This window comes from Bufo gargarizans, chromosome 5 (genome assembly GCF_014858855.1).
Source record: "Bufo gargarizans isolate SCDJY-AF-19 chromosome 5, ASM1485885v1, whole genome shotgun sequence".
Classification (NCBI taxonomy): domain Eukaryota; kingdom Metazoa; phylum Chordata; class Amphibia; order Anura; family Bufonidae; genus Bufo; species Bufo gargarizans.
The window spans coordinates 169,490,871-169,508,342 of NC_058084.1; the positions used below are offsets into that span (position 1 = coordinate 169,490,871).

The 17,472-nt window shown below is 43.0% G+C and overlaps 1 protein-coding gene across 6 annotated transcripts in view; it reads left to right on the top strand.

The window, feature by feature from the left end:
* Positions 1-17,472, top strand: part of ZNF236 (zinc finger protein 236) — a 155,383-nt gene that overhangs the window by 31,863 nt on the left and 106,048 nt on the right. For 5 of the 6 annotated variants that reach the window (XR_006390038.1, XR_006390037.1, XM_044294179.1 and 2 more), the window contains exons 9-11: positions 7,341-7,547; positions 9,447-9,660; positions 12,148-12,426. Coding sequence is in view for 4 of the 6 variants with exons in the window: in XM_044294179.1 (XP_044150114.1) it covers positions 7,341-7,547; positions 9,447-9,660; positions 12,148-12,426 (700 nt within the window). In the remaining 2 variants the exon portion in view is untranslated. The remainder of the gene's footprint in view (positions 1-7,340; positions 7,548-9,446; positions 9,661-12,147; positions 12,427-17,472) is intronic. The other variant, XM_044294180.1, reaches the window with a different exon arrangement.

Here is a 17,472-nt window from a genome sequence, read left to right on the forward strand (position 1 = left end):
AAGATTGCAGCAGATCCTGAAATGGTCCCATGATCTCCTGATAGGCGGAGGGAGCTAAGGCTCTGTTCATGTAATGTGTAGTCTGCATCAGTGCTAAATCAGGAGGATGTCCCACTGTATACCTCAGAAAGAAATCTGTGACCTATTTCACTACATAGGCATTCAATGGGACATGTTGCCCATACGTTGTGAAGAAAGTATACCACATGGTCTACCTTTTATTTTTTTACTGTATATCTTAGTATGGCATAGTGCAGTCTAATGGGGGTAATCCATACTGTAAAAGGCAGGTATACTAACAGACAAGAAGCTCTGTTTTGGCCATGCCAAGTAAATGGAGCTCCTATAGATATATTTTGGGTATATGGCCATGACTATACATGATGTGAACAGAGCCTAAAGCAGGGATCAGCAACCTTCCGCACTCCAGCTGCTGTGAAACTACAACTCTCAGCATGCAAACTTTCTCGGCTGTTCTTGTGACTTCTACAGAAGGGAAAGGAGGATTCTGGGAGATTGTACAGGGTGGGCCATTTATATGGATACACCTTAATAAAATGGGAATGGTTTGTGATATTAACTTCCTGTTTGTGGCACATTAGTATATGTGAGGGGGGAAGAGGGTCATGTGACACATCAAACTTATTGGGAATTTCACAAGAAAAACAATGGTGTGCTCGGTTTTAACGTAACTTTATTCTTTCATGAGTTATTTACAAGTTTCTAACCACTTGTGTTCAATGTGCTGCCCATTGTGTTGGATTGTCAATGCAACCCTGTTCTCCCACTCTTCACACACTGATAGCAACACCTCAGGAGAAATGCTAGCACAGGCTTCCAGTATCCGTAGTTTCAGGTGCTGCACACCTGGTATCTTCACAGCATAGACAATTGCCTTCAGATGACCCCAAAGATAAAAGTCTAAGGGGATCAGATTGGGAGACCTTGGGGGCCATTCAACTGGCCCACGATGACCAATCCACTTTCCAGGAAACTGTTCATCTAGGAATGCTCGGACCTGACACCCATAATGTGGTGATGCACCATCTTGCTGGAAAAACTCAGGGAACGTGCCAGCTTCAGTGCATAAAGAGGCAAACACATCATTAGTGTGTGAAGAGTGGGAGAAGAGGGTTGCATTTACAATCCAACACAATGGGCAGCACATTGAAAACATTTTATAAGTGGTCAGAAACTTGTAAATAACTCATGAAAGAATAAAGTTACGTTAAAACCAAGCAGACCATTGTTTTTCTTGTGAAATTCCCAATAAGTTTGATGTGTCACATGACCCTCTTCCTATTGAGAAAAAAAAAGTTGGATTCAAAATGGCCGACTTCAAAATGGCCGCCATGGTCACCACCCATCTTGAAAAGTTTCCCCCTTCACATATACTAATGTGCCACAAACAGGAAGTTAATATCACCAACCATTCCTCATTTATTAAGGTGTATCCATATAAATGACCCACCCTGTAGTTTCAGAACATCTGGAGTGCCGGAGGTTGCTGGCTTTAAGGATCCTTTTTTAATGTGTGTTTGTCTAATGTCCTATAAAGTTTTATTTGTCTGGACTCCCAAAACCAGTAGCTTACTGAATAATCCCAGAGCCAGCGACCACTTACTTGCTCTGAAGAAGGTGGCTTCTTAGAATGCTATTGAAATGGTGTTTGGCACTAGAACAGATATACATGGGGAAAGTGGGCACTCGGAGCGCACCCTCACTGGGCTGTGTGTCTGCTAGAGAGTAGGGAGAAGCTATGGATCGGGGGTTGCATGCATTCTGTGCCATTGAAAGTAGAGGTAGAGTTGGGAAATGGGAATATAGAGACGTGAGGATACATGTGCCCCCATGGCATTGCATGTGGATAGGAGCAGGTGCTTCTTCATTACACCCAGCCTTGCCTGTAAAAGCTAGTCACTGTGACTTCCTATGCCGACCTCTCCAGCAGCACTGTAGGTAGACTTCTAGTACATTCAGATCATAGGTATAAGTTCCACTAACCAAAAATGTAAGCGGTGTTACACGTTTTTACCAAGCTTTCATGAGGAGTACTGTTACCTGCTGTAACTATAGGATTAAAGGGGTTTTCCCATCTCAAACAATGGGGGCATATCGCTAGGATATGCCCCCATTGTCTGATAGGTGCGGGTCCCACACCTAAGCAGAGAACTGAGCCCTGAAAGTGGTGGAAGGCGCACTGTGCACAAGCGCTGGCTTGGCTATTTCCGTCAGCCCTATCGAAATGAATGGGAGTGGTGGCTGTGCTCCCATTCACTACTATGGGGATAGTGCTTGGTGGTGGTCGGAAAGCCGGGGTCTTCCAGCCACCATCTTCCCCGCTCCGTTCTCGATATAGGTGGTACCCAAACCTATGAGACAATGGGGACATATCCTAGCGATATGCCCCTATTGTCTCAGATGGAAATACCCCTTTAAGTTGAGTTTCTGTTTAACACACAGGCCTATAATCCTCACACCAGTCTTCTTGGTTTTTATGTTAGGTAATTGGTAAAAAACACTTAAAGCCAGAATAAATAAAGCCCTGCTGTTTTTGGAAGTAGTGTTTTCCGATCATTAGCTACATTAAATGGCACGTTGCTGAGCCAGGCTTCTGGATCTCTGTGCTCAAGGCAGATTGCTTATTAGTATGAAAACAGAATGCAGGAGTAATATAATGGGCACATATTCTGGCAGAATGCCACTTTAGGAGATAGATTGCTTCTACTTGCTCTTAGTTCTTGTTAATATCTGCTAAATTAAAAATCGACAGCACTGGCACATCTGACGTTCAATTTAGAAGTCAATTATAGATAAAATGCCTCAGTGCCCAACAATAAGATGGTCAGGATTGTCTCTTGTTTCGGAGCACCGTCCACTTTCCTGCCATGTCTACCTCTACCCCCCCCCCCCCCCCTTATAAAATAACAAATCTGGAGCATCTTTCCTCATAATTCTGTGTTGTCTTTGCTCTGTTGTTTCTCCTAGAAATGTTTTAATTGCATTGACAAAGGGATGTTGCTATTTTCCTTGTTCTAGCGAAATGTCCGCGCTCGGTCTGGCACTGGTAGCGCCCATTTAGTCATACATTTATAGGAGCAATAACAGAGAAGCAGTACAATGTAGAGTTAATAGAAGAAGTGCTCCTGAATTGTTATTTCAGCACACATTTAGTTATTTACTAAAAATGACATGTCAGGGGAGCCACCTCTTTAAAATGAAAATTCTCAACTTTTTACCGATTTTGGCCTTATGCACACAGCCATGTCTGTATGTCGGTCCCTAAACCATGGATCCAAAAAATACAGATACGTTCCATATGCACTTGGCCTTTTTTTATTTTTTTTATTCCCTACATTAGAAATGACTATTCTCGTCCACAATGGGACACATTCTATAATTTGCATAACCCCACCAATCACGAGAATGGGGACCCCATACCCCACTGGGCCCCAGAAAAGTAAGATTGCATATGCCCGACCTGCTGTTTCATTAATTTTGGAGTGCCCCGGAGGGTACATTCTGTTGATCGGTAGGGGTCCCAGCGGTTCAGCCCCATCAATCTAATTGTTATCCCCTATCCCGTGGTAGGGATAACTTTATACAACTGGAATACACCTTTGAAAATTAAAATATTGATACTTATTTTGTAATTGCTTATGTTGTGTATTTATGGTTTTGCTTCATAACTACTACTACTACTTTCACAACATCTTCAACGTGTCACTCCACATTATAGTGGAGCACAATGACATCCTGATCACGATGCTGCTGAAAAATCCCTCGTCTGCCCACCTTCTCAGGCTACAGAAGTAGCCAGACTTATGGTAGTCTGTATTCTGCAAATGTAAGGGGAAGGCAGCCTGTTGAATTCTGAAATGATTTGTCTGCAAATGTAAGGATACAGCTACAGATTTTGGTTGCGTCTATGTGTCGAAGCACAACTTGCACGTTGACCGCGAACCCAGAATAGTAAAAAATTCCAGCAGTGTTGAACATAATTTCCACGGAAGCGCGACACTGCGATATTTAGGCGCGCGACACGTGTCACACCCTAAATTTTCTGTGTAGCTATACCCTAATGAATGAATCGGGTAGCTGGAAATGTTATAAAATAAAAATCAAACAGTGCTCACTTTTTAAATCCTCCACTGCTTCGATGATCCCTGTAATTTTTGCTGCAATGATGTGCAATACATCCACATGATGCTGGGGAGCGCTGGTGCTAGAACTCTGGATTTAATGGGTGAGTAATGTTTGTTTTTTATTTGAAAACATTTCTGGCTGCTGAATTAAAGGGTTTCCACAGGATAGATCGTCAATATCAGATCAGCACTCCGCCAAGGCCTCTTCAAACAGCTGATAGCCGGGGGTGCCAGGACACACCATGCAATATATTGCTTAGTGGCTGTGCTTGGTATTGCAGCTCAGGCCCATTCACTTGAGTGGGACTGAGCCACTCATAGCTCTTGTGGCCAATAAATATGATATTAATGGCCTAGAAAGAGGGCACATCACACTATGGAGTTCCACAGCCTCTTCAAACAGGGGTCCCGGGAGTCACACCTCCCACTGATCTGATATTGAAGAACTATTCTGAGGATAGGTCACCAATATTTTACTCCGAGAGAACCCCTTTAATCTATTAAACTCTTGGACAATCCCTTCCAACCACTGGCCATTTATACATCTGGGACTTAAGTAATTAAAGGCTATGAACACCATTGGCAGCATTTTTTTTTATTATTGCCATCCTACTTATTTTAGGTTTAAAATAATTTTTTAAATAGGTCTTTTAATTAATTTTAAACAGTTTTTCATCTCAGTGAATGAATCTGTAGCCCTTATCTATGAACTCTTGACAGCTCATAAAAACTCATTTACGCTAAATTCTTATCAAGCGGTTTATGAACTGTTAGGAAAGTACAGATAAGGGATACAGGTGGCTACAGCAGTTCTCTGATGGTTTCACTATGGAGCAAAATACATGTACACGGAAAGTGAAAACTGTAGGGGAAAAACTTGACATTTTTTAATAAACATCAATAAAAAATAAAAAAAATATCCCAAAATGAATGTTTTTTTTATTTATTTTTAAATGCTCGCAAAAGTGTTCATAGCCTTTAAAGCACTTGAAGGTTTCTGTGACTCCTCGTCTTTCCGATGAAAAAATGTCTGTACAAAATTAGCCAGTTTGCAATATTAATAGGCATTAAATTATGGAGGTATCTTTAGCTGGAGCATTTCAATGAAAAAATGTATATAAATCTGCTTGGTAAAGTCATTTTTGGGAGAAGCATTTTAAAGGAGTGATGATGTAATACATACAGTGCCTTGCAAAAGTATTCACCTCCCCTTGACTTTTTCATGTCTTGGTGCCTCACAACCTGGATTGTTTAAGGATTTGCATCATTTAATTTACAGAACATGCCCACAACTTTGAAGATTTTTTTTTTTTTTTTATTGTGAAGCAAACAACAAATAGGGCAAAATAACTGAAAAATGTAATGTGCATAGCTATTCACCCCCCTAACGTCCATACTTTGTAGAGCCACCTTTTGTGGCATTCACAGCTTTGGATAAGTCTCTATGAGCTTGCCACCACTGGGATTTTTGCTCATTCCTCCTTGCAGAACTGCTCCAGCTCCCTCAAGTTGGATGGTTTGTGCTTGTAAACAGCAAGTCTGACCACAGATTTTCTATTGGATTGAGATCTGGGCTTTGACTAGGCCATTCCAACACCTTTACATGTTTCCCCTTAAACCACTCAAGTGTTGCTTTAGCAGTGTGTTTGGGGTCAATGTCCTGCTGGAAGGTGAACCTCCGTCCTAGCCTCAAATCACACACAGAGTGGTACAGGTTTTGCTCAAGAATATCCCTGTATTTAGCACAATCTATCTTTCCCTCAATTCTGACCAGTTTCTCAGTCCCGGCTGCTGAAAAACATCCCCACAGCATGATGCTGCCACCACCATGTTTCACTGTGGCGATGGTGTTCTTTGGGTGATGTGATGTGTTGGGTTTGCGCCAGACATAGTGTTTTCTTTGATGGCCGAAAAGTTCAATTTTAGTCTTATCAGACCAGAGCACCTTCCTCCATACATTTTGGGAGTCTCCCACATGCCTTTTCGCAAACTCACAACTTATCTTTTTGTTTCTTGCTGAAAGTAATGGCTTTCTTCTGGCCACTCTGCCATGAAGCCCAACTCTATGGAGCATACAGCTTATTGTCGCCCTATGTACAGATACTTCAGTCTCTGCTGTGGAACTCTGCAGCTCCTCCAGGGTTACCTTAGGTCTCTGTGCTGCCTCTCTGATTAATGCCCTACTTGCCCGGCCCGTGAGTTTTGGTGGGCGGCCGTCTCTTGGCAGGTTTGCTGTTGTGCCATGTTCTTTCCATTTGGTTTTCATAGATTTGATGGTGGTCCTGGGGATCATCAAAGATTTGGATATTTTTTTATAACCTAATTCTGACTTGTACTTCTCAACAACATTGTCCCTTACTTGTTTGGAGAGTTCCTTTGTCTTCATGGCAGTGTTTGGTTAGTGATGCCTCTTGCTTAGGTGTTGCAGCCTTTGGGGCCTTTCAGGTGTGTATATGTAATGACAGATCATGTGACACTTAGATTGCACACAGGTGGACATCATTTCACAAATGATGTGCCTTCTGAAGGTAATTGGTTGCACCAGAGTTTTTTATGGACTTCCTAACAAAGGGGGTGATTACATACGCACATGCCAATTTTCTGTTTTCCATTTCTAAACAATAGTTTTATTTATGTATTTTTCTCATTTCACTTCACCAACTTAGACTATTGTGTTCTGATCCATCACATAAAATTCCGATTAACAAAACATTGAACTTAACGCTGTAATGTAACAAAATACGAAAAAATTCAAGGGGGGTGAATAATTTTGCAAGGCACTGTATATTGTGCTAGTTATTTTTCCATTTGTTAATTACATCTTCTAGTCTCCTCTGTATATAAAGATTAAACCTGGTAGACTGAAATTGGAAGCACAGTAAATTACTCCATCTAACACAGTTGGCGGAGCGCGGAACAGCTTCCCTTTCAGCCTAACAAAAAAGGATTAAATGTAGTTGAAAGACAAAAAGTCGCACAGAGATCAAATTAAACTATTGCAGAAAGGCAATGGGCATCACAGGCTAGTCAAGGCAACACATTTGCCAGGCTTGTTCATGAGTGTCTTGAAACATTTGTTACTATTCGTCCTTTTTAGAATTTACAATTGTAGCCTTTGTGTACATCTTCTATATTGTTCTGCTCTTTTTCTGATAAAACAGGAGTTGACTTTAATTAGTTATATATTTTTTCCAGCAGGCAGTAGTTTTTCGCCCTGTGCCAGCTCAGACAGACACAGCAGGCGTATCTGCTTCTGGGCAACAAGGACAGCAGCCGGTTGTGACAGATGTTATCGAGCAGATTTTAGAGCTGGACGAGCCAGTTTCTATAGAAAGTCATCAAAATCAACCATCGGGACAACCATTGAACATTACAGTGGGGATTAATCAAGACATTTTACAGGTGTGTGCATAAAAGACATAATAGGTTTTCTCTATTAGAATGTAAATGTATCTGCATGCTTATATACCCAGGAACAATTGATTCCCAAGCCCACGTATTCCAAGTGCAACATGCCATATGTGTAATGCTATATACCCATTATATCTCACTAGAACATTCCTTCAGCTGTTTCTGAGATACAAGGGTTAAAAATCAGTCTGTTTGCATGTGTTTGCTTTGAATCCCTTCATCTGACGGCTTATGTGTTTCTCTTATCTCCTGACCTCCTAAACACTCATTATAGCTCAGTTCTTGTCCAACTGAAAAGAATGTGACAGCTTGCAGACTGATTTTTAACCCATGTATCTCAGAACATTTTTAATAAACACCAATTGTAAAAAATGATTTTTGGCCCAAGATGAGTAAAATGCAATCATAGAAAAGTGTATATATCCTTTAAGTACCGTATTCTTTTTTGTTGAATTGAATATGCAGTGGCTAGATTAGCTAGTTTATACTGACTTATTAAGTGACTAATGAAAGTTATGCTTTAATGCTAGACATTTGGTAATATTTACTTGGTAATTTACAGCTGGGTAATTTATTTATACAACGGTTTCACAGTTTTCAGTTAACTTATTAAAATAAGTTGCATGATGTACTGATCTTCCTTGATTTCAGAAGGCGGTCCAGAATTGTTATTTCACAGAGAATGCAAGTAGTTATTAACACAGATATGTCAGGAGAGGTGGCATATCCCTTTCAAAGGTTATGTTCAAATGGTTTTAATGGGGTCTTCACCCTGGGCCCTCACTATCAGCTGTTTGAGAAAGCACTGGCACTTGCAGCTTTGCCTAGGTAGTGTGACCTCACATTAATCGTTCACATGGCCTAGGTGCAACTGCCATACCAAGCACAGCTGCTATACAGTGTAGCCCATCAGTTAAAAAAAATCTCAGAAAATCCCTTTAATGCACTCTAAATCGTCTATTTCTAATGTACAGTCTGGAGCATTCCTCTTATCTCCAGTGCTTCACTATTCTACCCTACTTTTCTGTCTCTGGAGTGATGGTGTTTCACATGCTGGGCAGCAAATAATGCAGGTCAATGAGTAAAAGAAATAGCTGAGCACACCAGGAATAAGTACAGCACTACTTTTGCAATATGTAATAGTGGAGCATGGTGTAAAGTAGAACTGGTTTAGTTGCCCATAGAGACCAATCAGATCCCACCTTTCATTTTCCAAAGGAGCCGTGAAAAATGAAAGATGGAACCTGTTTGGTTGCTATGGGAAGTGATGGTCAATGCACAGGTAAGCCCTTATCTGTGCCTGTGCCGGGAGCCGATCTGAAATCGAATGCGATCACCGGGAGCAGGCCGTTCCGAGAACAGCCCAATGAAGGCCCCGGCGGCTGTTCTCGGAACTGCCTTCTCCCGGTGACCGCATTTGATTTCAGACCGGCACAGCCACAGGTAAGGGCTTACCTGTGCAGCGCCGGACGGGGTGAGTCTACCTTACTAAAGAGGGCAGCCTGCATGTGTTCGTATGGGCAACCAAGCCAGTTCTACTTTTACACCAGTTTGATAAATCTCCCCCAATGCCTATAAGAAGAGAGAGGAGTCATGGGAACTGAAGGTCTTTACATTGGTAATCCTATACACGGCAAGCCCTAGCAGCAGTGAAACAAAGGTGCTGTAGAGAGCTACAAAAGATATTGAAAAATAACTACTGCTGATCTCTAGTGACATTATCTAGTGATATCAACAGACACATAGAGGTATTTTTCTGTATATTTGGTAAACTCTGAAAACCCCTTTAATTCTAAACGTCAGTTAAAGAATTTTGTTAATTATATTCCTTTATGATAGAAGAGAATTAATTTATTACAGAACTTTGTCTTTTTTATACCGTCCTGTTAGCAAGCTTTAGAAAACAGTGGACTGTCATCCATACCGGTTGCTCCACTTCCTAGCGATCCCAGCCAAGGAAAGACAACCATTCATGAAATTGAATGTATATCGAGTCAGCAGATGGACTGCAGCGACCAAGGGCCTGCACTAGAACCAGAAGATCAGAATAAAACGGACAAACATGAAAAAAGAATCTTTAAAAAGAAATCTGCATTTGCACAAGGTAAAGCATTGACAGACCTGCGCGTCATGTTTCAGAAGGTCAGCTTGTCTGCGCAGTTATTGCACGACTCAATTAAAATGTCGTAATTGGCTCACACTTGAGCAATTACTGTCTTTTTAATTGTGATGAATTGTATACCAAAGATGGTACTTGTCTGCAGGATCTGCGCTTTTGTTCTTTCTAGTTCTCGCTTCTGTAACCTGGAGAGACGTACATTTGCTTACTAACTTATTATGTTTTGAAAACCTGCCGCTTCCATAAAAGAGGATCTGTCATCCTGCCGGACATGCCTCTTTAGTAAAAGTTGACATTCCCCTGGAAATCATTATGGAGCAGATTTTTAGAGCTCTGCATCATAATGTCCCTCTGTTATTCCTCTTAGATATTTATGAAGAAGTTGACAACTGGGGGTTGCCATTTCTCCTTCTCGAAGGGGTGTGTCGCTACACAGTCTGGCACTGTCAGAACAGTTTGGACAGGGTGAGAGTGCGCAGGGACACACTTCGAACTGGCAACACTCAGTTGTCAGTTTATTTAAAGATTTTTAGGAGGAATAACAAAGGAACTGCCCAATACAGAGTTTTATGAAAAGATGATCCCGATTTTTTTTTTTTTTTTTTTTAAGTATACCTAGTGTTAAAGAGCTTGTCAGGTTTTAGGAGCAAACTATACAACTCAGGAGATCGACTTGTAATAGATTATTACTTACCTAACAGATCCTGTGCTGCCGCTTTGGTTCTCCGAGCGGGGCTCTGTATTCCCGACTGCAGTGGTGACGTCACATTGAGAAGATGTTACTGTTGCAGCCAATTATGTGATTGATCACATGTTGTAGACATGATATCACCCCTGCAGCTGGGAAAACAGAGCCTTGGCGGGAGAAGTGGAGCGGCATTGCGGAACTGTCAGGTACGGAATTGTCTATCCTTTTACTGGCCGATTCCCTGAGTTGTCCAGTTTACTTCTGAAACCAGACAACCCGTTTAAAAGGGGTTGTATTAAATAATATCGCTCATGGTTAAATTCATAATGAGAATTTTTGGTGTGTTTGAGCCAAGATTGACACACATGATTAGTCTTGCCTCTCCCTGTGCTTCTGCAAGTATGAGGAGGGATTGCTGGCATGATGAGCCGTTTGCTTAAGATGCTTCAGGAAATACTGAGCCAGTGGTAAGAGAGTGAGACAGCGTTACTGTAATTGCTGAGGTGGGCACAGAAAGGCTGTTCAATAGAAACAGCAGGTGGAGCTATGCTACTATTACCATGGCACACGACCGTCGCGGATCCACAAAACATAGATCGCGGCCATGTGCATGCTGCCATTTTCTTTTTCACTTCCGTCAGCAAAACGGACAAGAATAGGAAAATGGCATTTATCATGTAGAGAAAGTTAATACAAGGCACTTACTAATGTATTGTTATTATTCATATTGATTATTTTACTGGCTGGATTCATTTTTCTATCACATTATACACTGCTTGTTTCCATGGTTATGACCACCCTGAAATGCAGCAACGGTGGCCGTGCTTGCACACTATAGGAAAATGCACCAGCCTATATGCGCTCCCACGGTCCCGGCTACCAGAGAGGCCAGCACTTTTTCCTGTAGTGTGCAAGCAGGGCCACCGCTGGTGGATTACAGGGTGGTTGTAACCATGGAAACGAGCAGTGTATAATGTGATGGAAAAATGAATCAAGCCAGCAAAGAAAGCAATATGGACAATTACAATACCCCTTTCAATAAGGCTATACATAGTAGCCCTCCCTCATTCTGTTCTATTCATTATCGGTAGCTCATTCCTGATTATAGATGTGCGGGCAGTAGCTGGGCATCTTTCATCCTCTGCTCGTTTAACGGCTTATCGATTCCTAATTTGGCTGATTATCGTGCGGTCTCGTAGCAGCTTAAAATGGAAACTAAGATAACTGTGCAGCTTGGCTGAAAAAACCTAAGGGCTGTTTCAGACTGGTGTGTCCAGTGCAAATCACGATCTGTGAGTGCGTTTCTCTTTTGTGGACACTGCTCTTTTCACAGGAGCGCATGGCTTGATACTGATTTATAATGCTGTGTGTCTCTGCATGACCTAACTCCTTCAGAATTATACTGACAGCATTATGTGATTTCCGCACTGGACATGCTCATCTGAAAGAGCCTCTTTATGACAAAAACTGCTGAAATTTTTTAATCAGGACCAATTGAAAAAGTCATTTTTAGCCCCAAATGAGTAAAATGCAACCATACAAAAAATTGAACAACCCATTACAGAGTTGTCAAAACCAGCCCCCATTCTTTCATAACCCCTTTAGGAGTAATAAATACAGTATAACTAAGTTATACAAATATGTGACACATTACCTCTTCATTTGCAATGACGCCTACCCTGACCACATGCTTTATAACACTTGTTATGGACTAACAATTATGAATCCCAAATTGGTTTCATTGGTACATGATAACTAACCATCTTTTTTTCAACAATAATTAGTTTCAGGTTCAGTTCGAGAGGAGAGTGGCGTCCGATGGCATGTTTGCACCTACTGTGAAAAGGAGTTTAAGAAGCCCAGTGACTTGGTTCGACACATTCGAATACACACTCATGAGAAGCCATTTAAGTGTATGCAGTGCTTTAGGGCGTTTGCTGTGAAGAGCACCCTCACTGCTCACATAAAGACGCACACGGGCATCAAGGCTTTTAAGTGTGAATTCTGCATGAAGTGCTTTTCTACCTCTGGAAGTTTAAAGGTTCACATCCGCCTGCACACTGGTAAGTAGCCAGACTTATATGTCTGCTTAAAGGATAACTGTCATATTTTTATTTTATTTTTTTGCTAAAGTGTAGAGCAAGTGATAGGTAACAATTTTGCAATAGACTTTATTTAGCTAAAACGTTTATTTTTGGTAGAAAACTGGACCTGAAATGGCCCTTAGCAGCACTCTTCAAAAGAGCGTTGCTAAGGGCCACCCGTCTCCGATTAGAAAAGGGGAGACGGGCTGTGCAGACGCTGTGCTTCTGCCTCGTGCTTCCCTGGGAGACAGAAGTCTGGGCACAGGAGTCTTAGGCCTCTTTCAGACAGGTGTTGCGGGAACATGCGCGATTTTTCCAGCGAGTGCAAAACATTGTAATGCGTTTTGCACTCGCGTGAGAAAAATCGGCATGTTTGGTACCCAAATCCGAACTTCTTAACAGAAGTTCGGGCTTGGGATCGGTGTTCTGTAGATTGTATTAATTTCCCTTATAACATGGTTATAAGGGAAAATAATAGCATTCTGAATACAGAATGCTTAGTAAAATAGCGCTGGAGGCAGTGGTGTATCTTGGTTTTGTGCTGCCCTAGGCGAGACTAAACTCGGGCACCCCCCTAATATAAATTTGACCCACCCCTTCCTGTCACGGCCAAACCCCTTCCTCTGTAAACCCCACCCCTTCCTCTTTAGGCTCCACCCTTTCCTGTTTTGCATAACAATATTAAGAAATTTATCACGATAACGATATATATATCGCAAGAAATACCAGTTTAAAAGAAAAAACACAAGGTGACGTTATACTGTATGGGGCAGCCTCAAGGAGATGTTATACTGTATGGGGGCAGCCTCAAGGAGACGTTATACTGTATGGGGGCAGCCACAAGGAGACGTTATACCGTATGGGGGCAGCCTCAACGAGACGTTATACTGTATGGGGCACTGGGGCAGCCACAAGGAGACGTTATACTGTATGGGGGGCGGGGGCAGCCACAAGGAGACATTATACATACTGTATGGCATTGGGGGCAGACATAAGGAGACATTATACATACTGTATGGCATTGGGGGCAGACATAAGGAGACATTATACTGTATGGGGGGCCGGGGGCAGCCACAAGGAGACACTAAACTGTATGGGGGATTGGGGGCTGCCCGGGTGCCACAAGCAAATAGTGCACTGTGTCTGTGTCATAAATAAAGGTGGGATGTCAGATTGTCTATGGTGACCCTGGCCTCTCCTCGAGGCTGCCCCAGGCCATACAGTCTGTATGGGGCAGCCTCAAGGAGAGGCCAGGGCCACTATAGACAGTCTGACATCATACCACCTTTATGAGTCTCACTCTCACTGTGAACGTGCAGTATTTGCTTTTTAACTCTCTTGTCTCACTCTCACTCACTCCTGTTTGTTCCTCTGCCTGTACCTCAGGACCTGGTCCTGGTCTGGACACTCCTCGCAGGGTACGTAGGCCAGGAGTCAGTCAGGCAAAGTGGCCAACTGTCTTTGTGAGGAGGGAGCCGGTCTGGGCAGACTTTTCCCGGCCGGCTGTGGCTGCCGCTTGTATTTTGAATATTTTGACCCACTGCGCATGCGCAAATAAGGCGACTCTGCGCAGGCGCAGTAGGAGCCGGAATTTTCTGCTACTACGCCTCCTACTGCGCTTCGGGCATGCGCACTGGGCCGGAATATTCTGCTACGGGGCCTGTGCCAACAAACCCAGTCAGGAGCGGAGGGAAGAGACGCACCTCCCACGTCACTACTAGAAGTGACGTGGGTAGCAAGGCCGGGTAGGAAAACAGCTGGGGTCAGGAGGAGGAGGGAGGAGATAAGTGATAAGTCACTCCTTCACTATGCGGCGCCGGCGATGCTGCCGCTCGCAGCGGCATAGTGAAGGATCGGATCGATCGGCAAGTATTTGTGTAGGCAAACAAGGCATTTTGCCGCCCCATTGGCAAGTGCCGCCCCAGGCAAATGCCTTGTTTGCCTCGCGATAGATACGCCTCTGGCTGGAGGGGTTAAAAAATAAAAATAAAAAATAAAATAATTTAGCTCACCTTAATCCACTTGATCGCGCAGCCGGCATCTCTTCTGTCTTCTTTCTTTGCTGTGTGCAGGAACAGGACCTGTGGTGACGTCACTCCGGTCATGGTCCATCACATGATCCATCACCATGGTAAAAGATCATGTGATGGATCATGTGATGACCGGAGTGATGTCACCACAGGTCCTGTTCCTGCACACAGCAAAGAAAGAAGACGGCTGCGCGATCAAGTGGATTAAGGTGAGTTAAATTATTTATTTATTTTTTTAACCCCTCCAGCGCTATTTTACTATGCATTCTGTATTCAGAATGCTATTATTTTCCCTTATAACCATGTTATAAGGGAAAATAATAATATTTGGGTGATCGGGTCTCCATCCCGATCGTCTCCTAGCAACTGTGCGTGAAAATCGTACCGCATCAGCACTTGCTTGCGGATGCTTGCGATTTTCACGCAACTCATTCATTTCTATGGGGCCTGCGTTACGTGAAAATCACCGCTCATGTGAACAGCCCCATAGAAATGAATGGGTCAGGATTCAGTGCGGGTGCAATGCGTTCAACTCGCGCATCGCATCCGTGCGGAATACTCGCCCGTGTGAAAGGGGCCTTAGGAGTTAAAATTACATTTATAATCCCCCTTTCTATGCAATCTAATTCTCCGTTACATTCACTGACCTGCGATCCCTGTAATAATAATTCATGAAGCAGCCGCCGGAAGTAGAAGCACTGTGTGCAGTGAGCCGGCGGCTGCTTCATGAATTATTTTCGATATGTTCCTGAAACAGGCTTGAAGAAACCCTGCAGAGAACACAGGGTTAATCTCCTCCATTTTCAGATGGGGAATGACTGTGGGGCAGGGTTTAGCAAAGGGAGGGTCAAGCTTGAATATTCTTTATTCCTACTGCAGGCAGAGCAGATTGATGAGACTCCTGCTTACAGCCAGTTGTCCTACAGCCAGACACAGGTCAGTGAGGAGGAGGGGGGGGGCAAGCCTAACCTCTTGGAGCACATAGAGAATATTTCTTTATATATTCCCCTGTTTTAATTGTAATATGAAATAAAACGAAGCAGGGGCAGATATAACATATGTACAACCTGTGCAGTTGCAGTCGGGATTTGGGAATGAATTTTTTCCCCTAAAATGAGAAAAATTGGCTTCCTCGTGAGAGTTTTTTTGCCTACCTGTGGATCAACTTTGCAGGATAACCAGCTGACCTGGATGCGTGTATGTATTTTTTTTAAGCTTTACAAACTATGTAAGGGAGGCCCACTGTCGCCTTCAAAGCAGATTTTTGTGGAGGAGATGCGAACCCATTACTTTCAATGGGTCCTCAAAAAATGAGGACAGCACACTGTGTGGTGTCCGCATCCGTATGTACGTTCCGTAGCGTGCACAAAAGATATGACATGTCCAATTGTACATTTTGCAGACAATGATAGTGTAACTTTGTTACAATGGATCCACACAAAAAAAATATGCAACACGGATGTCACACAGATGACGTTTTGCAGACCGCAAAATACATACGCTCATGTCAATGCTCCCTGAGGGCTCATGCACACGACCGTTGTTGTTTTTCCATCCACAAAACACGGATACCATGCACTGCGGACAATAATAGAACATGTTCTATTTTTTGGGGGAGCGGACATATGGACGGAGTAATTTTTTTATTTATTTTTTTGCTGCCCCATTGAAGAGAGTGGTTCAGCATATGAGCCACACACAAAAAAAAAATATGGAATGTATACAGACAAAAACACGGATCCTCAAAAAATACAGATGGTGTGACGTCCCTGTTGCTTCTATTTTTTTTGCGGACCCGTTGAAACAATGCCTTTTGTCTGCAAAACAGACAAGAATAGGACATGTTCTATCTTTTTTTGGGAGATGCAGAATGGACATATGGATGTGGACAGCACACAGCGTGCTGTCCACATTTTTTGCGGATCCATTGAAATGATTGGGTCCGCATCCTATCCGTAAAAAACGCGGACCAAACATACGGTCACCGCGTGCTGTCCACATCCGTATATCCAGTCCGCAGCCCAGCAAAACATAGAACATGTCCTATTCTTGACCGTTTTGCGGACAGGAATATGAATTGTTATAATGGATCCACCAAAAAAAACGGATGCCACGCGGACATCATCCATATTTTTGGTGGATCCATATTTTGTAGACTGCAAAATACATACGTTGTGTGAATGCACCCTTACTGATAGTTTCTTGGAGAGACATAAAGTGGTGATTTATGCTACACTATCTGAAAGCAAGGGGCCCTTGTACAGGGCCCTCTGCTGTCTCCACCTCTGAAGGAAAGTAGAAGTTTAAAGGGGTTGTCTCACTTCAGCAAATGGCATTTATCATGTAGAGAAAGTTATCAGCTCTAGATGACCCATCCTGAGGATAGATCGTCGATATAAATCACTGCACAACCCCTATAATGCCAAGCACTTACTAGTGTATTGTGATTGTCCATATTGCCTCCTTTGCTGGCTGGATTCATTTTTCCATCACATTATATACCGCTTGTATCCGGGGGTTATGACCACTCTGCAATCCAGCAACAGTGATCGTGCTTGCACACTATAGGAAATAGCGCTGGCCTCTCTGGTGGCTGAGATTGCGGGAGTGTGCATAGGCCAGCGCTTTTTCCTATACTGCACAAGCAAGCTAATCACTGCTGGATTGTGGTCATAACCCCTGGGAACGAGCAGTGTAGAATGTGATGTAAAAATGAATCCAGCCAGCAAAGAAGGCAATATGGACATTCACAATACATTAGTAAGAGCCTTGTATTATAGGGGTTGTGCAGTGATATATATCGCCGATCTATCCTCAGGATGGGTCATCTAGAGCTTATGGCTGTTTGAATAGGAGGCGGCTCTCAATGTGAGCGCTGCTTCCTGTTCGTTACGCTGCACCTTGTTTCAGAAGGGCAATGTAACGAGTCCTCGCTCCTTTCTCTTGAATGGAGCGAGTACTTTTAATTACACTATGCTGCCGCTCCACAGGAGAC